Source organism: Adiantum capillus-veneris, chromosome 19 (assembly GCF_014529385.1).
Source record: "Adiantum capillus-veneris isolate H3 chromosome 19, ASM1452938v2, whole genome shotgun sequence".
NCBI classification, from domain to species: domain Eukaryota; kingdom Viridiplantae; phylum Streptophyta; class Polypodiopsida; order Polypodiales; family Pteridaceae; genus Adiantum; species Adiantum capillus-veneris.
The window spans coordinates 75,840,191-75,864,785 of NC_140949.1; the positions used below are offsets into that span (position 1 = coordinate 75,840,191).

Here is a 24,595-nt window from a genome sequence, read left to right on the forward strand (position 1 = left end):
ACAATCCCTCTCATGGCGAGTATGATCCATAAGTGGGCAAAGTAGTCTATGGTATAGGCTGCATATCGTAAGACCTCTACTCCATGTCCAATGCTTGAAAAAACCATTTGCTTGGCCATGTTCTTTTAAGGGAAAACTAGTTAGCTGGGATTTATGCCAAAATGTAGGGTATTTATAACTGAAATGGACCTTGAAAATCAAGATTCAAGGAAATTACAACCGGTTTTATTTTCAACCACACTACAAATCGGTATACGTGAACAATAAAAGTAGGAGAGGGAGAGAGACGATTGTAGAACCCTTAGAGGAACCTTTAGGCCTACTACGTATTCCACGCGTTAAAATACACAATGTTGGCTTTTTTGCTTGTGAAGCTGTGCGCAGAGCCGATTCCAATTTAGCGTGGCGCCTGAAGGGCAATTTTCTCTGTAGAGCTCTTTGTCGAGGTTTGCCTCTCTGCATGTTACATCGTTCTTCAGATAACCCTACGTTCATCATTAGGTAAGATCTCTTCATCTCTTGCTAGAGCTCAATCTGTGTTGCATCCGCATATTTGATCTAATGGGATCAACCCCATTTATGCTGCATTCAAGCGCCCTTCCTGGTCTTTCTGCTTTGCACAGGTCTTGTTCCATAACCGTTTCTAGTTAGCTTGTCGAAGAAGGCTGTGCTGCAGCCATGACGTCCACTCCGCCCCGTCAGGATGGGGCACCAATGGGACCCGATGCAAACTCAGGGAAGACACATTTTTACACACCAGGAACTGCAGGGGCTACATCACAGGTTCCACGGCCAGCACAATATCAAGGGAGGTCTCCCATGTCTCAATTCACACCAGATCAAACCGCTGGTTATGCATACAGGCCTCCTCCAAACCAAACACCTGGATTTGTATATAGGCCTCCTAGTACACCAGATCAAGCTCCTGGTTTTGTGTACAGACCCCCTTCGAGCCAGCCAACATCTACAGGACCCTCAGCACTGCCTGGGGCCCCTCAAAGTCAGTCAGCACTTACAGGCAGACATTTCCCTTCAACTACATTCGGTCAGCCAGCACCTACAGGACCCTCCCTGAATCAGCCAGCACCAACAGCTGGGCCTCTGCCTTCGACGACATTTGGGCAGATGTACCAACGTGCAGCCACACCTCCTTCCTTTTTACCTCCTAATACAGCTGCTGCTCCTCCAGTTTCCATGATGCCGCCACAACCTTCCATAACCAGCCAAAGTGTGCCTCCCTACAGCAAGAATCCCATGCCGCCGCAACCTTCGATAACCAGCCAAAGTATGCCTCCCTACAGCAGGCCTTTTGCGACACCACCTCTTTTGCAGCAGACTTCCGCATCTGCACAAGGTCCCATTACGGGATCAATGCGTGGGAATCAGTCAGGCATTCCTGGGCCATTTCCCTTATCTCAAAAGTCTACCTCTTCAAACCAAATGTTGCCTCCTGGGTCAGTTCAGCCCACTTCAGTAACGGTGCCACCTTTGCCTGGCATTTATCAAGCAAATCAGAATGCCTTAGGCCCGTATCCATCAGCTTCAATGGGTTCTTCAATGAGTCAAGCACCACCCCTTTTTCCACCTGGTCAAGCATCAAATCCGATGACTTCAGTTGGGCCCAATTCACAAGTAGCAACTAGTTCATTCTCTTCGCCACCAAATGCATCAAGGACAGCTCCTGTAAGAGGTCCACCCACGTTTGGTTTACCCCCAACGTCAATGCCAGGAACTTTTAGGCCCCCTTCTTTGCCCAATTCGGCTCCTGTGGTCCCAGGCTTTCCAGGACAGTTGGGGGCCCAAGGTATCTCCCAAGGACAGGGTTTGGCTCATGCAGCTCCCCCTTATCCGCCAGCAATAGGGCCTGCTCAAACTTCATCATTTGGACAGGTAGCCACCCAATCTTCTCAATATCCTCAGTATGCAGGAGGGCCGCCCTCTCTGGCTTTGGATGGACAATTGAATAGGGGTACTTTCCCTTATCCTGGAGCAGCTCCTCCTTTTCAAAGTGTGCAGGGATTGGTAGAAGAATTCCAATCCCTCTCCATGGTAACTGCCCCTGGATCCATGGAGTCAACTGTTGATGTAAATGCTCTGCCTCGACCTGGAGCAGAAACAGAGTATCCGGCCTCATTATCTCCTGCTAGTTCTCATGGGAGATATTTCCGTTTAACATGTAGTTCACTGCCAAACTCTCAATCGCTGGCTGCCAGGTGGCATCTTCCTTTGGGAGCAGTTGCGCACCCCCTTGCCCAACCCCCTGAAAATGTAGGTGCAATGTTTTTGTGAATTGCTGATGCACATCATTTTCTTGGCTTATAAGTGCGTTCATCTATTTCCAGGAAGAGGTTCCTGTTATAGACTTTGGCTCATCCGGTATAATTCGCTGTCGCCGCTGCCGAACTTATATAAATCCTTTTGCAGTTTTCACAGACAATGGGAGGCGGTGGAAATGCAATTTGTGCAGCTTAAACAATGAAGGCATGTTTTTTGTGGCTCTGAAGAAATCTCAAATTTATTACAGTTAGGTTTTCAACCAGGTTCTTTTGTAGAATTGAGCTGACATGCGTTATGCTGATGCAGTTCCGTCTGAATATTATTGCCCTGTTGATCAGACTGGAAGGCGAACAGATGCCAATGAGCGCCCTGAGTTATGTCAAGGCAGTGTAGAATTTATTGCTCCGGCTGAGTATATGGTTCGACCTCCCATGCCACCAGTTTACTTCTTCCTTATTGATGTATCTTCATCTGCAATCAAGACTGGAATGCTGCAGGTAGCAGGAGACCCTAGTGTGTAGACTGCTTGATTTCTATTGTTCGTTATGTGCAGAAGACCGAACAGTTGAAGTGTATGGTGTTTATGGAATGGTTTTTGCAGATTGCAGTAGATACAATAAGGTCCTGCCTTGACAAGCTTCCAGGATATCCAAGAACTCAAATTGGTTTCTTAACCTTCGATAGTACTTTGCATTTTTACAGCTTAAAGGTGAGTTTTTGGTACATTTGCAATTTATGGACATGTGAAAATTTGACTTTTTGATTGATGGAGATCTTGCGCTGGTTTGATTCCATGGCAGTCCACGTTGACACAACCTCAAATGATGGTAGTTGCAGACCTTGATGATCCGTTTTTGCCGATGCCTGATGATCTTTTGGTAAACCTCTCAGAGTCCAGAGCTGTAGTTGAAGCCTTACTAAACAGTCTTCCCTCCATGTTTAAAGACAATTTGAATGTAGAGTCAGCTGTTGGCCCATCATTACGAGCAGTTTTCATGATTATGGTAAAATTTATCTTCGTTTTAGTTAATTTTGAGCAAGTATATGTAGGAACATTGATCAGCAACTTATTTGATTGCTTGACTGTTCTTTGTCTGGTGCAGAGTCAACTTGGAGGCAAGTTGTTGTTTTTCCAAAGCACATTACCTTCTTTAGGTGTAGGCAGGTTGAAGATTCGGGGTGATGATCCACGGGTGTATGGGACTGATAAAGAGGCTTCTTTGCGGAATCCTGACGATCCTTTTTACAAACAAATGGCAGCTGATTTTTCAAAAGTGCAAATAAGTGTCAACCTTTATGCATTTGGAGATGGCTACATGGATCTGGCATCATTAGGTTTGATTTGTAGAGTTGGGTTTTCCTTGATGTGGATCTATACATCCTTCAAATATTCAACATGATATTTTGGCTTTGGTAGGTACGTTAGCAAAATACACGGCGGGGCAGATTTACCATTACCCTTTGTTTCAGCTCCATCTACATGGAGAGAAGTTTAACTATGAACTTGCTAGGGACCTAACAAGAGAGACAGCATGGGAGGCTGTGCTGAGAATTCGCTGTGGAAAAGGTGAGCACTTATTTTAATCAAGCAAGCGGCTGTGCTGCCATCACTTAGAATGTATATTCTTCATTCTCTTGTTTGGTGCTTCGCAGGTATGAGATTCAGCACTTACCACGGGCATTTCATGCTGCGCAGCTCTGACCTTATGGCGCTTCCGGCGGTCGATTGCGATAAGGCTTTTGCAATGCAACTGACGCTTGAAGAAACACTTTTGACTACACAGACGGCCTATTTTCAGTCTGCTTTGCTGTATCCTCGCCTGGTTGAGACTGTAGGGCTAATATTTTATTGTCAGAGAATGCAATTTTCCATTTGTTGGGTCTAGTTATTGCTAGTTAGTCTTAGAGTAGCTCCAGATAAGGTGGTGTTTGTTTTTAACATTCCTCTAAAGGTATACCTCCTCCAATGGTGAGAGACGCATCCGTGTGCATACAGCTGCTGCTCCGCTTGTTTCAGACTTGAATGAAATGTACCGTAGTGCAGACACTGGTGCGATTGTGATGTTGATGGGAAGGCTAGGTATGCCTTATGTTTTACCCTGGTGAGTAGTGCTATTTCTGTTTGTTTAGGTGTTGATTGGATGGTGTTCTTGCGTGCAGCACTAGAGAAATCGCTCGTCTCAAAGCTAGAGGAAGTGAGACAGCAAATAGTGCAGGCCAAGCTAGTTCGTGCCCTGCGCGAGTATCAAAATATGTTTGGTGTACAACATCCGTTAACTGGAAGGCTTATCTATCCCGAATCTCTTAAGCTTTTACCACTCTATTGTCTTTCCCTGTACAAATGCCTGGCATTACGTGGAGGATATGGTAATGCAACGTTAGATGAGCGCCTCTCTGCTAGTTTTGACATGATGGTGATGTCTGTTCCTCGTCTTTTGACTCTTCTGTATCCGACCATGTTTCGGTTGGATGAATGTCTTTCAAGGGTATGGTCCGACAACATCCCTCAACACGCTTTACTTGAAGTGAAATTTGATTCGTTTTGAAGCTAATGGGTTTGCTTATTTTGAAGGGTGGTGTGGATGTGAAAGCCGTACAACCCCTGCCGCTCACAGCTGAAAAGCTTGATTCTCGTGGTGCCTTCCTATTTAACGATGGTTTGCAACTTATTGTTTGGGTAGGAAGTGTGATGCCGGTTGAATTTTCAGTTCAATTGCTGGGGATTGAGGCTGTGCAAAGTGGGGACCTCAGCAAGGTATGCTTACATATAACTGCCTTTTTGTTAGGTTTACTGTTTTATTCCAATCATACAGAGAGAAAGGTCTGCTTTTGTTTAACAGTAGTTTTAGTTTTACAAGTTTCACGGCTGTCTTTGTGATATAAGTTTGAGCTACAAAAGTCACTAATGTTTCTCAGATAGTGCATTGGTTCAATGAATCTTTGATATCACTATAACCACTATGGACGAGTGATTAGATAAAGCACATGGTACACTACTACAATATGTGATAATGAATAATTAGTGCTGCACAATTTGAAGTAAACTTAACTACAAAAAGCGCGAAGGGAGAGAAAAGAAGAAGATGTTGTAGCGTGATTCTCTTGGACAAGAGAGATTGGTGGCGTGGCACCCTTTTGGGTAATTTTTTCCTTTATTGATGATCACAAAGGTACAACCGCCAGGAGGTGCTCCTCTGGAATTGCTGGCAAGTTGATCTACAGAGCCATCCTGGCCAAATGGTCGCCATGTCATCAATGCGATTTGCAGTGTGTTTTGCAAGAACCTCAGCCTCCTCATCATTGCGTAGGTTTTTAGGGTTTGTAACTTTTTGGTCTGGCCTCTTTGTGTTCAGTGGCCACTATAAGGTCAATGGCCACCTTATGGTCGTGCACGCCATCACATTTGTGACACCTCTCCCTCTTGGAAAGAGAGTAATCGCCCTCGATTTTGCCTACGAAACAGGCGAAGGACAAAAACTAGCTCAGTAGACATTGACTCCATGCACCCTTGCACTAGACTCCGCACATCTAGCACATGCACAAAGACTCTAGTCAATCACGTCATCATCCTCGTGGAGATCTCAGATATGAATCATGATCCTTGTAGCTTATTTAGCATTCACATCAAGACTGCTGATCTTTTTACGGAGGATTCCTTTGCTATGCATAGAGAGAGACCAGCAGGGTCTACGACGTGTGCAATCAGGGATTTTGCAGGGTGTTTGCATATGGAGTTGGATCAAATGCTAGCTATTGCTTCGGATTTCTATGAGCACTTCTTCACAATAGAGGTAGTCACTCCAGAGGTTTTGTAGGCTAGAGATCAAGTCTCGCACTTTCATGAAGTGGCGAGGGACTTCACGAGGAGGCAAGTGACGATAGACACGTGCCTTCACTTGGTGGCTCCTTTTTTCTTGGATGAGTTGGGAGATGCAGTGCACAATTTGGCTCATTCTTTGTACTGCTGATGATGGTCTTAGTAGAGATTTTTTCACGACTTATTGGGATTTAGTATAACTGTGGCTATTAAGAGGTTGCCAAGGTATATATTTGATACGGTGTCGTGATGCTCCGCATCCACAAGGTGAAGTTGAGACAGGTTACAGGATTTTAGGCATTATCATCTGTAACGGGCTTGGACACTCCAAGCGAGAAATCAATAGCAACACACGAAGAGAAATTTCAAAATCACTGAACTTTAATAGAAAGAGAGCGAGAGTCGACACGCCCCGACGGAGTTTTGTGTCCAGAGGTATTGGCCCCAAAGACTGGCTCCCCTTTCAGTATTTCTTTTTATATTAATCTTTGAGCAAAGTACAATTCCCATGAGTGCTCGCTCTCAGACTCTGTGTCCAGATGCTCTGAGAAGTGAGGCCCTTAGGGCTCTTTTATTCTTACAAGGGATGCCCCAAAGGCAGTTTATCCCAAAAGCATCTTGCCCAAAAACTGCCCAAACTGTAGTTAGCTGAATTTGTGAAAATTCGTACAATTGCCACGTCAGCATGTTAGTGCGAATTGCGGACGTTTGTACAGTTGCCACATCATCAGCCGATTAGCGCACGTTTCGGACAATCCGGAGAGTTTGCCACGTGATCAGCTAGTTAGCGCACTTTTTGGATAGTCCGGACAGTCTACCACGTCATCAATCCGTCATACAGCTTCCACGTCATCTACTGTTGCTGTTGCTGTGTGTCCGGGTAGTACTGCCACATCATCATTTTGTGACATCATCCCTCTCAGAAGGATTATTGGTACTTGTTGTCGCCTTGGCATTTCAAAATTAACAATGCTTTGCTTTGATATGTACGTCAAATGTGTTGCTTGGGAGTTTACTTCCAGAATGTCCTCTCTTGGAGTACAGTGCTTGCAGGGATATGCTTGGCATGGCAGTGGCAAGGAAGTAATCAAGGCCGTTATAGGAAGATGTGTGCTCGACATAGGAAGATGTGCTCGACAATGCTTTGGCCGATATTTATCCCAAATGTGGCGCACTTCAAGAAGCACAACAAGTTTTTAAGGACATTTTGTTCGACAAAAGAGAGCCATCAATCCGTTTTTTTCATTGACAAGAGCTATTGGAGAGCGTATTGTGACGGGCAATGCTTTGGTTGATATGTAGTCAAATGTGGTGAATTTCAGAGGGCACACTAAGTGCTTGAGGAGCTTCTTATTCGGAATGCTATCTCTTGGAGCGCATTGATTGCGGCATATGCCAACATAGCTGTAGTAGGGAAGCTTTGAACTACTTTAACTGGAGAGAAGGGAAGGCCTTTTTTGGGCTAGATTTGATTGTGGACATGTGTATAGAATATTTTGGCAAGGAGGAAAAAAAATGTGTAGCAGAATAGAGCGCTTTGATTTGGAGCTAGTTGGGAACAAATTGATGCATGCGAAGAAACGGCTTGCCACATCATCAAGAAGGAAGAGGTTCCGTGCTGTGCTTCTGCTTGCAAGTGAACAAAGCAATTTTTACAAAAAAAACATTGAGGGGAATTATGAGCAGGTTTTAGGGAACGAGCTGCAGCAAGGGAGAGATTTACGTGCCGTGCATTAGATCCGCAAGCAACCAAGTCATAAAAAGCTTTTGAAGGGAGGTTTTTTTGAAGTAGATATATGAGAGGAAGTGCGGCTTCTCTCCTTTCCGGCCTTGGAGGAGAGTTTTTATAAGAGGGGCAGATTTTGGGGAGAAGAACAGTGAGTTATTTTTTTCCTTTATTGTGTACCCCGTAGAGCAAAAGCGATTAGTGAGGGAGAAGAGGATATAGCAAAGAAGTGTTTTGCAAGTTTGATGGTTGATCTTTTCTTTAATCAAGGCCATCATAGGAAGATGTTGTGCTCGGCAATGCTTTGGCCGATATTTATGCCGAATGTGGTGCACTTCGAGAAGCACATAAAGCTTTAAGGACATTTTGGTCGTCAAAACAGAGCCCTGGGTTGGTTTTTTCATCGACAAGAGCTAGTGGAGAGCATATTGTGATGGGCAATGCTTTGAGCACAGTATCGGGTGAGGACCAAAGCATTGCCCAAAGCATTTCCTCACCTTTCTCAGAATATGCTCCTTTCTTTTTAATTAGCTTGCCTTGTTTTTTCTTAATTTTAACAATGGGTGACCCTTCAATGGCCTTCAAGGTGCAAGCATAGGTGAATGCATTGGATAAAGGCCTTCCCTTCCCTCCAATTAAAGTAGCTCAAAGCTTCCTTGCCACAGCTATGTTGGGCATATGCTGCAATCAATGTGCACCAAGAAACAACATTTCAAATAAGAAGCTTCTCAAGCACTTATTATGCCCTTTGAAGTTCATCAGGTTTGACTACATATCATGAACCAATCAACCTTGGCAATGAAAAATTGAATGTGTATACAATGGAGGCAAGGGGTTGCTTATATAGCAATCCCAGTAAATTGCCCTACCCAAGACTTTGACAAATAAGTAAAATAAATACCTAAAAGCCAAGCTAAATAATGGGATCACATTGGCAGTTCACTTGAGATGCCTAAACTTTAACACCAACGTGGTGGTCCACTCTTCTTTTCAGGAGAGAAGCCTCGACTAAGTGGTTAAAGTTCAAACGGCTCTTTATTTCTTCTTGGTTGACTCAGGAGTACGAATGAGATGTGAGGAGTCAAGACCGCTTGGATCCATCTTCGGATGACCAAGGTTGACACTTTGGATGCTTATTGTGAAAGATTTTGGGATGCTTTTCTACCGACCTCTTCTTTTAAGAAGGTCACTTTCAAGGAGCAAATCAAACGGTTTTGCTGTGAACTTCCTAAAGAGATCCGAGATTACTGCCTTGAGCAGAAGTCCGAGTCCATACAACAATTGATGTACATGCTAAGTGGGGATTCTCTATACATTCGGGTATACTGACTTACCCCACTGATGAAGTTTTGACGCCAAGGACGGGACAAAACGCAACAAATGAACAATAGAAGAAAGAGGAAGTTGCAGAAAAAGGACGCACGACCCCGATTAATCGAGGAACAGAGAGCAAATTATCTCAAAGAGGGAAAGTGCTTTGACTGCGGGGAACAAGAACACATCTTTGCAAGGTGCCCCCAAAAGGCGCAGCGAGAACAATCAGAAGGTAGGCCAGAGAGCCCTAGAGAAGCAGAAGAACGTGGCAGAAAAGGAAAGATAAAAGCAGGACTAATACCAGATTGTATGGGGACCGATCCGAGTCAGATGGACGAAAGCACAAAACTTTACCACGCATGGGACAAAGTAAGAGATCAAGAGTGCTCTCGCATAGGAGATGAAGCACAATAAAGGAAAGCCGGAGAACATGTCTTCTCACAGTACCTCTCAGAATCCTCAAAACCCATAGAATGGTAAGAACATAACTCTTCTAGCCAATCTTCCTCTAATCCTTTGGAAAAGAACTCTCAAAATGAAATTAAGGGTAAAGCTAAAGCACCTGCTAAACCTTAAGCTAACCCCGGATGAAAAAGCTGCACAAGGAATTATAGAAGGATACATAACGGTAGCAGGACAAGTCATTTATTCTAAGGAAGGTTGATGTTATCAATGTCATGTCAAGGGTCATGTAAAGAAAACATGTCCTAAGAATGAATCCAACAAAGCTAACGAACCCACAAAACCCACATCCTCTGTTAATGCCATAAATGAGAACACTCGTGTGTCCCAAGTTTCTCATGATCCTCTAGTTGATGAGTCTCTCATGAAGTGTTATGGTGATGCGAATGTGATCTTGTTTGATTCAGGCAGTATGCATGATGTGATTGGTGACTCTCCTGTAGATAGAGCCCGCTTGGAGGTTAGCGAGACATCTCCTCTCGAGGTGTCGGGCTTCGCTCTCGGTATGGACTCTCTCATTACACGAGAGTGCCTCGATGTGTTATTTACTATTCAACAAGCGTCCTTCCGTCGGAAATTTGTAGTGTCTCCTCTTTTAGGATGTGATATGATTTTCGGCATTAGATGGTTTCGTGAGCATAACCCTCTCATTGATTGGGCAGACAATACTCTCGACCCCACTTTTTGCGTGCGTTTGGTGAACGGTGCGACACTACGCCACTTTGTTTCATCCGCATTGCATGCACAGTTATTTAGGCAGAATAGTGTTTTCCCAGTTACTCTACATGTGTTGGAAGTGGTTTGAGGAATTTCCTCCTCGGAGATTCTTGAAGAAGGTAAATCCACGACCATACCCGAAGTTGGAGCATTGAAGTCGCCACAGATCACTTTGCGTCGCTTTCGGCGCGGCCCAAAGAAGCAAGCATTGCAAACCTTCATGAAGTTCAAGTATCGCACAGAGTGGGCGGTGAAGAGTTCTTCGCAAGATTCCAGGAGTTGTTTGGCGGACTACAAGGAAGCCATGCAACTCGGTTTCAGTACCTCACTTTGAAAAGGAGGGGATGTCATGTGGACATCTAACCCTATGTGCATGTGGACAAGCTATCTCAGGTCTAGGGTTCAGGTCAGCTTAGGAAGTGTTCTGGCACCTTTGTGAGCGTGTGCGCAGGCCGTGCCATGTCCAGGCACTTAGAGTAGTTGCATATCCTCTGGTTGCACACAACATGATCATAAACATGACATTTAGTACCCATCATGAGCATTATACAGTGCATAGAACCCTTTTTCCCAATTTACACATTTTTCACTTATTTATTAATAAGTGACTTTTGTTGGAAAAGTGTAACAAATTGTTGATGTGTCGAAACCCTAATTCTGTTGAAATCCTAATCCTAAAATCAAAAACCCTAATTCTGTTGAAACCCTAACCCTAAAATCAAAAACCCTAATTCTGTTGAAATCCTAACCCTAAAATCAGAAACTCTATTTTTGTCCAAAACCCTAATTCTACTGAAACCCTAACCCTAAAATCAGAAACCCTAATTTTGCATGAAACCCTAACTCTAAAATCAAAAACTCTAACCCTAATCCTAACCCTGATTTGCTGACGTGGCGGGTTGACACGTGGCCTGTCAGCCTGTTGTACGAACACGAGCGTGATTTACGAAAAGCAGGCAGCTTTTGGCATTGCTTTTTGGATCAGAAGCTTTTGAGTTTGAAAGCTTTTCATGTAAATTGCTTTTTAGGCCAAGGGCCTTTACATATGAGGTTAGGGCTCATTCTCTAGCATGCTTCCTGGAGAAGGTGCATAGTCTGGAGTACCGGCTTGTACTGTGTTGATGCAATATAAAGAAATACCAAAAGGGGCGCCAAGGTTTGGGGCCAATACTCTCTGGAGTGGAATTCCGCCACTCCGTGTCGCTTGTCGTCTCTCTCTCTCTTTCAGTTCAGTTGTTATTGAAGTGCTAACAGTCAGTTCAGTCTGTTCTTTTCTATTGGCACGTGGTGCCCGCTTTGTGACAGTGGTATCAGAGCATCAGGCGTGTGCTTTTTTGAAAGCATACCGGTCCTACAAAAGAGCAGGCAAAGCTATTGGAATTGAATTATATTTGAGGTATCAACCACTCCCACCCTTACTTCCTCGTGCATCGGGCGCGCTCCCGTCTTCACCGCTCATGTCTTACTTACAGGGTATAAGCCAATTAAGATCACTTGCAAGAGAAGGATCCAGATTTGTTTCAAGTCACTGTTTTTCTTAGAAGCAGTGCCATGCAGATGTTGATTTCTACAACTACCAAGCAGCATACTCCAAGTACTTGGTAAGCTTTCAAGAAAAAAATTAAAAAATAAAAATTGTCGGAAGTTATATGGTTTTTGACATCTTCCTTTAGAGTGCAACTTCTGCCAGAGGGGGGTATCTTGAAATGCTTGCCATGGAAACCCTACTAGATTATATTTTGAAATTTCTCAACATCTCTCAGTAGACGTCTCTTCACGAGCAGATGACCTTGGAGGTTTAGTGCGATTGCTATCTTGGGACTACCATTGCTGCCAAAGCAACACTGTTTGTCCAAGAGCTAACGGACCATGCTGTGCTCGGCTACGACCTTATGAAAAGAACCTAACTCTAATTTTTGGTGTAGGTTTCAAGATGGAAAATCAGTCAACTTTTCAAGCTCGACTAATGTCGAGATTGCTTTTTAAGTTTGAGTTCTGCTTGATCTTGTTTGGTGATCCTGTTTGGAATTTATTTGAAATGGATGGTATCTGTTTTGAACCTATTTTGGTGCCGATTTGAATTGTTACTCTGGTTTGATACTAATTTCAATGATTGGTGATTTTACGCCGGGTGGAGAAGTGAGAAATATTGTTTTGGTATTGTTTGAACCTCGGAACGACGCAGGCTAATGCCTGGGGAGCTTTTTGTTGTATGTTTGAAAACCTCCGAACGACGCAAGCCGATGCCTGGGGAGCGTTTGGTTGTATGCTTGTAAAATAATTGTTGTTGTGACTCCCGACCCGGACCTGGATGGTTATGCGGGAGGAGTATTAAGAAGTCTGAGTAGTGGTTACTCTCAGCACCTCCAAACGACGCAGGCTGCGATCTGGGGGGCGTTTGGTTGTAAAAGGCCTCTATATCTCCTAGCCCAGACCTTTTTAGGTTATGCGGGAGTCGTTTAATATCTCCCGGCCCGGACCTTGTTAGGTTATGCGGGAGGAGTGTTCATCGGCGGCTTTATGTTTCTATGTCTTGTAACATGCATATGTGAGCATTTGTCTTGCATTGTGATGTGCCAACCACTGAATATTCCTAATTGGATGAGATTACGTGGGTATGTAATTTTAGTGCATCAAGACACCCGTGGAAGATCAGTACGGTCTGGGTGTGATGGCTAATTTTACTACGCCGAAATATCAAGAGTTCCGATCTGGACGAAAGGAGAAGCTAACTCCTTGATCAAAACAGCTGAAAGGAGAAGCTAACTCCTTGATCAAAAGAGCAGAAAGGAGAAGCTAAGTCCTTAATAAAAAGAGCAGACTGATTGTCCCTCAGAATGTCCCTCGGAATGACCCTCGGAAATTTTTGAGCTAACTTGAGTTGTTTTGCAGATATGCTGTAATCGCGGACGATTACTCTCTTTCAAGAAGGGGAGATGTACAAACTGTTGACGTGTCGAAACCCTAATTCTGCTGAAACCCTAACCCCAAAATCAAAAACCCTAATTCTGTTGAAACCCTAACCCTAAAATAAAAAACCCTAATTTTGTTCGAAACCCTAATTCTGATGAAACCCTAACCCTAAAATCAAAAACCCTAATTTTGTCTATAACCCTAATTCTATTGAAATCCTAACCCTAAAATCAAAAACCCTAATTCTGTCAAAAACCCTAACCCTAAAATCAAAAACTCTAACCCTAACCCTAACCTTGATTTGCTGACGTGGCGGGTTGACACGTGGCCTGCTGTACGGACACCAGCGCGATTTACGAAAAGCTGACAGCTTTTGGCATTGCTTGTTGGACCAGAAGCTTGTGAGTTTGAAAGCTTTTCATGTAAACTGCTTTTTAGGCCAAGCGCCTTTAAATATGAGGTTAGGGCTCATTCTCTGGCATGCTTCCTGGAGAAGGTGCAGAGTCTGGAGTACGGGCTTGTACTGTGTTGTTGCAATATAAAGAAATACCGAAAGGGGCGCCAAGGTTTGGGGCCAATACTCTCTGGGGTGGAATTCCGCCACTCCGTGTCGCTTGTCGTCTCTCTCTCTTTCAATTCAGCTGTTATTGGAGTGCTAAAAGTCTGTTCAGTCTGTTCTTTTCTATTGGCACGTGGTGCCCGCTTTGTGACAAAAAGTGAGTAGGCAAATTTGCTGAGTCATTATAAAAGAAACCTAGTGCTAGCACTTTTTGGCAAAAATTAGCCTCGCAGATCTCACCTACCTGTAGTAGATCCTCGTCATACCGTCGAGTCTGCCAGCGTTTTCAGATTCAGCCCGCTGTCCGCAGATTTCAGCATCTGCGTTTTCAGCGCATCGTCGTCGCTTCGTCGCCATCGCCGTCCTCGTCGACACGGTGTCAGAGATCAACAGAAAGTTAGTGTTTTGCAGATTTCAATAGTTCAGCCCTAGCGTTTTCAGATGTCAGCCATTCGTTGTCGTCGTCACCATTGTCGGCAAGTCCATTGCATCTAGACCATTGTACCAGATTTGTGCAATCAATAGTATAGACCTCTCTCGCCATAGAGAGGGGGGACCCTTGGAGGAGGGTTTGAGAACCGTCTGGTGTTCTCTCTCTCTCTCTCTCTCTCACAGTCTTAGCACCTTCATTCACAGTAGCATTCACTTTGTTTGTAATCATTGCACTCTCTCACTAAAGGAACGGAAGGCTCTCCATTCCGTAAGTAAAAGGAACCCTTAAGCACAGTTTGGAGCAGTCATCTTGAGCAATATCAACATTCACTTCCGTTGCACCTTACATTGAAAGAATTGAATGATGAACAAAGAGCCAATATGTCTGGATTGGATAAAGAACGACAAGAATTTCTGTACACACAAGTTGATTGTTTCTCTGAAGGCCTACCGAGTGAGTTGCTTCTACCTCGTCCAGAGGACCACAGGATTCATTTGATTCTTGGAAGTACACCACCGAAGCGGCCGCCCTATCTAGTTAGCTGAGCCGAGATTGAAGAAATAATGAACCAAGTGAAAGAACACTTAGAAAAGGGTCTCATCCAACCTAGCACATCACCTTATTGTTCTCCGGTTTTGTTAGTATTAAGACACCAGATGGGTCCCAAAACCCCCTCCAAGGCCCCCGTTGCTGAAAATGACTGTTTTGGCTGCGTTTTCTTAGGCTAAACTTGGGGGGACTTCTGCAACAGAATGGGGGCTGATCTGCTACTATTCCTCTGATGAGAAGTTGCGTTTATCTATGGCTGAAATCTTCGTTTTCTTCAAGGCTGAAACTGTGGATCTGCTAGCGTTAGTAATGGGGCTGAAAAACACTAGGAAGGCTAAGGACTTGCTGGCGTTTCTGCATGAAAAACGCTGGCTGAAAATGGAGCTTTTCTGCAATTGAAAACGCTGGCTGAAATAGCACTGTAGGGCGATCATGCAAGGGGGAACAATGCGCCAGAAGGTGGGAGCTTCAAGGCGGTGCTGATGCTGTGGAAAAACGCCAATGGGATGGGAGGTATGGCGAGGGTCCACTGCGGGGGGTATTGTTGAGAAGTTGCCTGTTGAGCGGGAAGCTCCTGCTGCCTCTTCTGCCAGAAAGTGCTAACTTGGGTTTGCTTATATATTAAGTTAGCAAAATTGCGCTACCTACTTTTGTTGGAAAGTCTCTTAAAAATAATAAGTGAAAATACCAATAAATAGGAAAATAGGCTAAATGCACTGGAAAATTCCCCTAACTGATGCTAATGGATTCTGATGGGAATTCCGACGATCATGTTGTGTGCAACCGGAGGATATGCATCTATGCTAAGTGACTGGGCATGCACGGTCTACGAATAGACTCACAAAAGTGCCAGATCACTGCTAATCTAAATTGACTGGACTGATTGAACCCTGCTGTGGTGTAGCTTGTCCACGGACACATAGGGTTGGGATGTGTCACGTGACATCCTCTCCTTTTCAAAGTGAGGTACTGGTACCGAACTGTATGGCGTCGAGGGAGATCGCCAACAGCATCTGGAATCCTGGAAGAGACTCTTCGCCGGCCCACTCTGATGTGTGGGTTGTGCGGTACTTGAACTTCATAAATGTTTGCAACGCTTGCTTCTTTGGGCCGCGTCGAAAGCGACTCAAAGTCTTCTGTGGCTCCTTCGATGCTTCAACTTCGTCTAGAGACCTGCTTCTTTTGTCTTCAAAAATCTCCATGGCTGAAAATTCCTGAAACCATCTCCAACACAAAACCATGAACATACCCATTCCATGTAAAGTGAAGGAAAAAAATCTTGTCTTCTCTAAAGATTGTGTATGCAATGTAGACGAACATAGAGACGGAGTGACAATCCGTTCATCAAACACATGCAAACGATGAGGTCGAATCTTTTCTGTTTGATCGAAATCAATCAACTGTGGCAAATCACAATGGAAATGCCCATGCGTGGTACTCAATACAATCATGTGCTCGTTCAGAAACTGTGTCATGCCAAGGAAGAGACATGGAATGTGACTTCCTGACATACAAACTTTTCAACTTTTCATGCATAATCCGCATACATTCGTGCTCATCCATGAGAGAAACGTGCTCAACATACAATATGTCATGCCTAGCAAAAGGGATCACATAACGATGCTGACTAAAATACGTGAAACCTTCACGAATGAAACACTCGAACAATGCGTGCGTATCAATCATGCGAACACATAATACTTCCTGTGATGGTATTTGGACCAAGGCTCGAGAGCCAAGATCGGTTCGTCCGGAATGATCGAATCGTCCTGTGGGGGTTCTTTGGACCTCGACTTGAAAGCCAAGATCGGATCTTCGTGATTGATCGAATCTACAACGAGGTTAGCTTCGCTAGGAAAAGCATCCACTAACAGATCATCCTTGTGAACAATCACATCTTGTTCATGCAATTCATCATGCAAATCATGGTAAATCAAATCACCATCATGCTTCACACAATCATGCAAATCCTATGTGTCATGCTGTGGAGAAAGAGAGAGTGAGAGAATCTCCTTATCCCGAATCCTTTCAATCTTGTCCCGCATATTAGCAATGAGAGATGGAGAAGGAGAAGTATCCACTCCATGAAAAACAGTAGGAGAATCACTTTTGGCATTGAGAGTTAAAGTGCTAGCCTCCCAATCAACGAGAGGGTTTATTTCACTAAACCATGTCATGCCTAAAATCATATCACAGGAGAAACAACAAATCTTCTAGTGAAGGCAGTCTGTTGAATTGCAAACAACACATCAAGGCACTCCTTCGTGATGAGAGCGTCCATACCAGGACGAAAGCCAGAGACCTCGATAGGAGATCTCGGACTAACTTCGAGGCGGGCTCTCTCAACAAGAGAGGAACTGATCACATCATGCATACTACCTGTCACGAGGACGTGGCAATTGCTAACCTTAGTTGTTGGTTTCTTTCCAATGATTTTTGTTTTATTTTTAAGACCCTCTTTTTGAAGTTGCAAATGGTCGGACATTGTATGGCCAATGTGAACGGTAGATTCACCCGTAGACGGGAAGTTGGTCGGCACTGGAATTCGTACAGTAAGGGGATGTCTAGGCTCAGAGCAAGATCATACAGGTCCCCCCCGTCGCACTTAGCAAGTTGGTGGATACTAGGAAGTGAACTCAATAAAGGCATAAAGTCAAGGTGGGATCACCAACAGAAAGTATCCGACAGTTGGGCCACATTGCACTTTTGGATGCGGTCCCAATGAGGATAGATGGTCAGAAGACCAGCGGGAGCCTGACGGAAGCATCTCCTAAAAATTAGGGAACTGCTATTTTGGGCCGTGAAATGTGTTCGCGTCATTACCTTCGGTATGACCAAGGGAACATTTTAGTACACTGCTGCAAAGTCAACTGATGCACCAGTTGAGAGATTTTTAAGGAGGAAACCCAATGCGGGGAAATTGCATGCATGAGTGCCAAGTGGCACTTCTTGGTCAATTTACCAAGTTTGGGAGAAGAGAACTCGTAACTGACTTTTGAGAGCAGTTTTGGAGGCTGTTAACGCTGATTTTCAGCCATTTCTTTCCATTTTTGAGCTTCCCATGACTTTGCCTAGGTCCAAGGAGCTCATTTTCAGCATTGAAAGGCATCAGATGCGTGTTTACAGGGCTGTTTTGCTGCGTTTTCAGCGATACGCAGGTTTTGGCAGCCATGGAAATCTTCTCTTTTTTGCATCTATTTGTTCACAGATGCATTACAGGTTAAGGGCAGAAGAGGGGGCGCTCGATTTATGCTGGGAGGATGCTTCATTGAGAACCTGTCACAGGTTAAGAGCTATGGAGTGCTTCCTTTCCCTCTCATGTACAGTGTGGTGCTAGGAGTGATGCCCTGCACACTACACACTGCTCTCTCTCTCCCCTACGTGCAATTATGTGATGCCCCACAAGAGGGCTCCTCATTTGACTGATGTACAGTTGTGTGGGTTCATGCTTTTGTGCTGAGGCAAGAGCCTCCTTGAGCATGAACAGGGGTAGCTAGTTGCTGCTCCAAAGCAGGCACTGGTGAGGGTCATAACCTCACCATACAGGTGCAAAATCAGCGCTGTGTATGCGCTGTAATTTCACTGTTTTTCAGCCATACGGACGCCATGACCATTGGGAATCGTGCCCCACTGGTAGAGGACAGTTAGGGGACTGTTTGGGGCTGAAAACAGGGCAAAAACCAGTAAATACAGCGTGCTGAATTTATTGTTTTTGGACAGGAATCAGAGGGTATACGACAATGCAAGCGAGTTCCAGCAGGGGAATTGGTTTCACGCAAGTTTTGGGGTTGTTATGCTGCCGAAATTTGGCCAAATCAAATGGTATCTAGGTGGATACACGTGAAGGATTCCCAGGACCTTACCTTGTAATTTACTCTCATAAAGAATAAAGAAATACCGAAAGGGGCGCCAATTTTGGGGCCTACAGGTTGTCGGCGTCTGCTCGGAGCATTCTAGCTTCCGAGCCGTGTGTGTGTTTAAGTGTTAACTCCCGTTACAGGTCTTCTTTGCAAAGTGCTCTGTGTGTGTGTATAAAGAAAAGAATTTCGAGTGAAAGCCAACGTCTACCGCCCTACGGGCCGGTTTCATGGTTCCATTGCCGGGATATCAATCACTTTTTCCTCAAAGAGTGAGCCTGGATTGTTCAGGGTAAAGACACACAGTGCAGGAATACGGGATTACACTATGGCCGACAAAGGGAATGGAATTATGGAAGAGGGTTCCTCTTTACAGGACAGACAAGAAATTCCGCATGTTCGCCCTGCCAAAAAGTGGTCAAATTAAGGCTTATTTTCTGCTGCGTTTTAGGGTTTGCAAGTATGAACCAAGATGAGATAGGGAGAGGTCTCACGGTGGTAGATTGGCCACTTGATCTTCTGCGGGAGTGACGTGGGTCTGCCAGGTGACATGCTGCTTGCCGATTCTCTGAGGCGATTGCTTGGATTCTATGATGCATTGGTAAATCATCTTGAAATTTGAGCTTGCTTGGTCGTGGGTGGTACGTCAGGTTGTGGAATTATGTTCGTTTGCAGAGGCAAGAGCCTTTTGCAACACGTAAAAGTTAAGGGACAGGTTACAAGATGCTATGGTGAAGTTCAAGAACTATCCACCTATGGATGCAAAGTGGATGGAAGAGCATGAACTATCAGAGTCACCAAATGTATTGCAGCTTTACCTTGAGGCCTTTGGGTTACAGCATACGTATGCCCCAACCCAATGTTTGCAAAGGAGGGGTAATGATAGAGCTAGCACATCAAATGTACTCATGGATTCAGTGCAACAGCAGTGTACAGTTTGACAAAAGTATGAAGGTCTCATTAAGTCATTTGTACATATGTTTTGACAGTCTTTCTTGCGGATACATGCGATGATAAAAGGGTGCTTACCACACAAGATCATCTATGGCATGTATTTATGGTATGCAATCGAGGACGTTTGCGATTTCAAGAGGGGGGTATGTCACGAGGACGTGGCAATTGCTAACCTTAGTTGTTGGTTTCTTTCCAATGATTTTTGTTTTATTTTTGAGACCCTGTTTTTGAAGTTGCAAATGGTCGGACATTGTATGGCCAATGTGAACGGTAGATTCACCCGCAGACGGGAAGTTGGTCGGCATTGGAATTCGTACAGTAAGGGGATGTCTAGGCTCAGAGCAAGATCATACAGGTCCCCCCCGTCGCACTTAGCAAGTTGGTGGATACTAGGAAGTGAACTCAATAAAGGCATAAAGTCAAGGTGGGATCACCAACAGAAAGTATTCGACAGTTGGGCCACATTGCACTTTTGGATGCGGTCCCAATGAGGATAGATGGTCAGAAGACCAGCGGGAGCCCGACGGAAGCATCTCCTAAAAATTAGGGAACTGCTATTTTGGGCCGTGAAATGTGTTCGCGTCATTACCTTCGGTATGACCAATGGAACATTTTAGTACACTGCTGCAAAGTCAACTGATGCACCAGTTGAGAGATTTTTAAGGAGGAAACCCAATGCGGGGAAATTGCATGCATGAGTGCCAAGTGACACTTCTTAGTCAATTTACCGAGTTTGGGAGAAGAGAACTCGTAACTGACTTTTGAGAGCAGTTTTGGAGGCTGTTAACGCTGATTTTCAGCCATTTCTTTCCATTTTTGAGCTTCCCATGACTTTGCCTAGGTCCAAGGAGCCCATTTTCAGCATTGGAAGGCATCAGATGCGTGTTTACAGGGCTGTTTTGCTGCGTTTTCAGCGATACGCAGGTTTTGGCAGCCATGGAAATCTTCTCTTTTTTGCATCTATTTGTTCACAGATGCATTACAGGTTAAGGGCAGAAGAGGGGGCGCTCGATTTATGCTGGGAGGATGCTTCATTGAGAACCTGTCACAGGTTAAGAGCTATGGAGTGCTTCCTTTCCCTCTCATGTACAGTGTGGTGCTAGGAGTGATGCCCTGCACACTACACACTGCTCTCTCTCTCCCCTACGTGCAATTATGTGATGCCCCACAAGAGGGCTCCTCATTTGACTGATGTACAGTTGTGTGGGTTCATGCTTTTGTGCTGAGGCAAGAGCCTCCTTGAGCAGGAACAGGGGTAGCTAGTTGCTGCTCCAAAGCAAGCACTGGTGAGGGTCATAACCTCACCATACAGGTGCAAAATCAGCGCTGTGTATGCGCTGTAATTTCACTGTTTTTCAGCCATACGGACGCCAGGACCATTGGGAATCGTGCCCCACTGGCAGAGGACAGTTAGGGGATTGTTTGGGGCTGAAAACAGGGCAAAAACCAGTAAATACAGCGTGCTGAATTTACTGTTTTTGGACAGGAATCAGAGGGTATACGACAGTGCAAGCGAGTTCCAGCAGGGGTTTTGGGGTTCACGCAAGTTTTGGGGTTGTTATGTTGCCGAAATTTGGCCAAATCAAATGGTATCTAGGTGGATATACGTGAAGGATTCCCAGGACCTTACCTTGTAATTTACCCTCCTAAAGAATAAAGAAATACCGAAAGGGGCGCCAATTTTGGGGCCTACAGGTTGTCGGCGTCTGCTCGGAGCATTCTAGCTTCCAAGCCGTGTGTGTGTTTAAGTGTTAACTCCTGTTACAGGTCTTCTTTGCAAAGTGCTCTGTGTGTGTGTATAAAGAAAAGAATTTCGGGTGAAAGCCAACGCCTACCGCCCTACGGGCCGGTTTCACTACCTGGGTCAAACAATATGACAAAACGGTGCCCCGACGTACGACCATAACATTTATTGAGAGAATCATCAATGGGAGCGTCCTGAGAAACTTTGGACACAATTGTGTTATCATTCATTGCATTGACAGATGTAGTGGGTGCTGTGGGTTCTTTAGATTCATTCGACTCAAGCTTAGGACATGTTCTTTTTATGTGACAATGAAAACAACGACCTTCTTTAGAATAAGTGCTTTGTTCTTCCGACGTGATGTAACCTCCTACAATTCCTTGTGCTACCTTTTCATCTGGAGTAAGCTTAGGTTTAGCAATTGTGTTAGCCTTACCCTTAGATTCATTGGAAGAATTCTTTGATGAGAGACTGTTGGAAGATGGGTTAGAAGAGTTATCATTCTTACCATTCTTACCGTTCTGAGGAGTCTGTGAGGTACTTGTGGAAGTCTTGTTCTCCTTAGGCTTTCCCTTGTTGTGCTTTATCTCCTGTGTGAGAGCAATCGCCACCGCCTTGTTGAGATCGATTGGATCGAATACCTCGACATCGTACTTGATATACTCTTCCAATCCAAAGAGAAAAGCCTCTTTGCGCTCTTCATCCGACATGCGTAATTGGGTACCTAGCTGCAAAACACGATTAGAAAAAGACATAACCGGCATACCATTTTGCTTGAGAGCTCGCCTATCGTCCTTCAATCGTGCCAGGTACTGAGGTGGCATAAACCACGCCTTGAGCTTTGTCTTGGAAATCAGCCCAACTAAAAGAGAGGGGCGTGAAATCGTCAGCTGCCTCAAGGTGCGCGGCTAGCTGTGCCTCTTGCCATGCGTGGTACCAATTGATGGCATCACCGGCAAGGTATATAGCTGCCGTCAAAACTTTGCTATTTCTTGTCTTCTTAGTTGTCGCAAAATAAGCATTAAATTGATGCAACCAAGAATGAATAACTGTAGCATCCATCTTACCGTCATACTTACTGAAAGTCAACTTTTCTGTGACTGGATGGTTGGAATCCTCGTCGTGACTTGCGCCACTTTACGAACTTTCACGATCTTTGGGTGGTTCTGTCTTCGAGACTAGGATTTTGGCAATAAATTCTTGATTGCGAAGCTCCCTTTGAGCTTCACGCTCGGCGTCCTTTTCTGCTTTTCGTGCATCTCGTTCATCGCCCTCGCGTTCGAGAGCAAGTCGATTTTCTTCTTGTTTTGCGGCAAGAGCAATGCGCTCACGTTTCTGAGCAAGTCGATTTTCTTCTTGTTGTGTGGCGAATCTTGCGTTTCTTTCGTCGCGCTCGCGATCCTTGGCTTCTTGTGCATGGTCCTTTGCTGCTTGTTCTTCGGCTTTGCTTGCGAGTTGTGCCAATGCAACTCGATTCGTTTCTTGTTGTTGTGCCATCATGTCCAACATCGACTTGACCATCATCTCCATAGGAGTGAGTGCAACTCATGGCGTAGATGGCGAAGGGGGAGGGTCGAAAAAGTCTCCTGGTTGGGAAAAATCTTCGCCGCCTCTCTCATGCTCATCACCTGTTTGCGAAGTATCCATTCCGCTTCGGGTGACGACCATGCACTATAATCTTGGGTTCTGAAGTTCGCGAGGAACTTGGGTTCTTGAGGGTCTTGAGGTTCTTGAGGTCTTTGATTCGTGAGAATCTTGGGTTCTTGAGGGTCTTGGGTTCTTGGGGTTCTTGAGGTTTTCTTTCGCTTGCAAATCGCGTTGGAGAAGGATCTTCTCTTCACCCGAGTTCTACCCTTTTCTGCGAGCGCACCTCTTTGCGGCCTTGCGCTCACACCAAGGTTGCTTTTTCCCACCTCAAGTCAATTGGCCGGCCGCTAAGTGCAAGGTCCGCTCTCAATGAGTGAAAAGAGACACAAGGGGAGGCTGGACAAGGCCTTCTTTCTTGGGATTCCTGTCACTCTTCAACAAAACACGATTAGGAATCGCCACATCCAAGTAAACTTGGGTTACTGCGATCGCAACAAGCAAAAAAAATTTCTTGTGGTTCTTTCCTTGAGTAATGCAGAACACTTCCAAAGCTCTGATACCAATGTTAGGTGCATCGGAATGAATGTTGTATTTTCTCAAGATTAGTGATCTTTATTGCTCAAGGTTCCTTTTAGTTCTTAGGAAAAGAGAGAGCTTTCCGTCTTGTAGAGTGCTGTGGTCACGAACAAAGTGAGTGGATTGTGCGTGCAAGTGAATGAGACTGAGAGAAGGAGAGAGAAGAGATACGACACCCGAGAGGTTGTAAAACCCTCCTCCGAAGGCCCCACTCTCGTCGGCGAGAGTGGTCTATTCTTTGATTGCACAAAGGTGTACAATGCGTATGCAGTGGACAGATGCAAGTTTGACTATGCCGATGATGACGACGGTGATGACGATGACTCGATGGCTGAAATCTGTAGACGTCTAATCGCTGAATTCGGGAACTGTTTCGGTGGCTGAAAATGACTGTTTTGGCTGCGTTTTCTTGGGCTAAACTTGGGGGGACTTTTGCAACTGAATGTGGGCTGATCTGCTACTATTCCTCTGATGAGAAGCTGCGTTTATCTATGGCTGAAATCTGCGTTTTCTTCAAGGCTGAAACTGTGGATTTGCTAGCGTTAGTAATGGGGCTGAAAAACGTTGGGAAGGCTGAGGACTTGCTTGCGTTTTTGCATGAAAAACACTGGCTGAAAATGGAGCTTTTCTGCAATTGAAAACGTTGGCTGAAATAGCACTATAGGGCGATCATGCAAGGGGGAACAATGCGCCAGAAGGTGGGAGCTTCAAGGCGGTGCTGATGCTGTGGAAAAATGCCAATGGGATGGGAGGTATAGCGAGGGTCCACTGCGGGGGGGTATTGTTGAGAAGTTGCCTGTTGAGCGGGAAGCTCCTGCTGCCTCTTCTGCCAGAAAGTGCTAACTTGGGTTTGCTTATATATCAACTTAGCAAAATTGCCCTACCTACTTTTGTTGGAAACTCAGTTAAAAATAATAAGTGAAAATACCAATAAATAGGAAAATAGGCTAAATGCTTCGAAAATTCCCCTAACTGATGCTAATGGATTCTGATGGGAATTCCGATGATCATGCTGTGTGCAACCGGAGGATATGCATCTATGCTAAGTGATTGGGCATGCACGGTCTACGAATAGACTCACAAAAGTGCCAGATCACTGCTAATCTAAAC

General features: G+C 44.9%; 1 protein-coding gene across 1 annotated transcript in view; it reads left to right on the forward strand.

Annotated features, from left to right (window-relative positions):
• The first annotated feature begins 316 nt into the window (after positions 1 to 316).
• ERMO2 (Sec23/Sec24 protein transport family protein) overlaps positions 317 to 24,595 on the forward strand; it is a 42,024-nt gene continuing 17,745 nt past the window's right edge. Inside the window, exons 1-12 of the mRNA XM_086490810.1 lie at positions 317 to 501; positions 624 to 2,268; positions 2,343 to 2,481; positions 2,584 to 2,774; positions 2,879 to 2,986; positions 3,078 to 3,281; positions 3,381 to 3,612; positions 3,695 to 3,844; positions 3,931 to 4,087; positions 4,230 to 4,357; positions 4,438 to 4,763; positions 4,850 to 5,032. Coding sequence (XP_086346936.1) covers positions 679 to 2,268; positions 2,343 to 2,481; positions 2,584 to 2,774; positions 2,879 to 2,986; positions 3,078 to 3,281; positions 3,381 to 3,612; positions 3,695 to 3,844; positions 3,931 to 4,087; positions 4,230 to 4,357; positions 4,438 to 4,763; positions 4,850 to 5,032 — 3,408 coding nt within the window. The 5' untranslated portion in view covers positions 317 to 501; positions 624 to 678. The remainder of the gene's footprint in view (positions 502 to 623; positions 2,269 to 2,342; positions 2,482 to 2,583; positions 2,775 to 2,878; positions 2,987 to 3,077; positions 3,282 to 3,380; positions 3,613 to 3,694; positions 3,845 to 3,930; positions 4,088 to 4,229; positions 4,358 to 4,437; positions 4,764 to 4,849; positions 5,033 to 24,595) is intronic.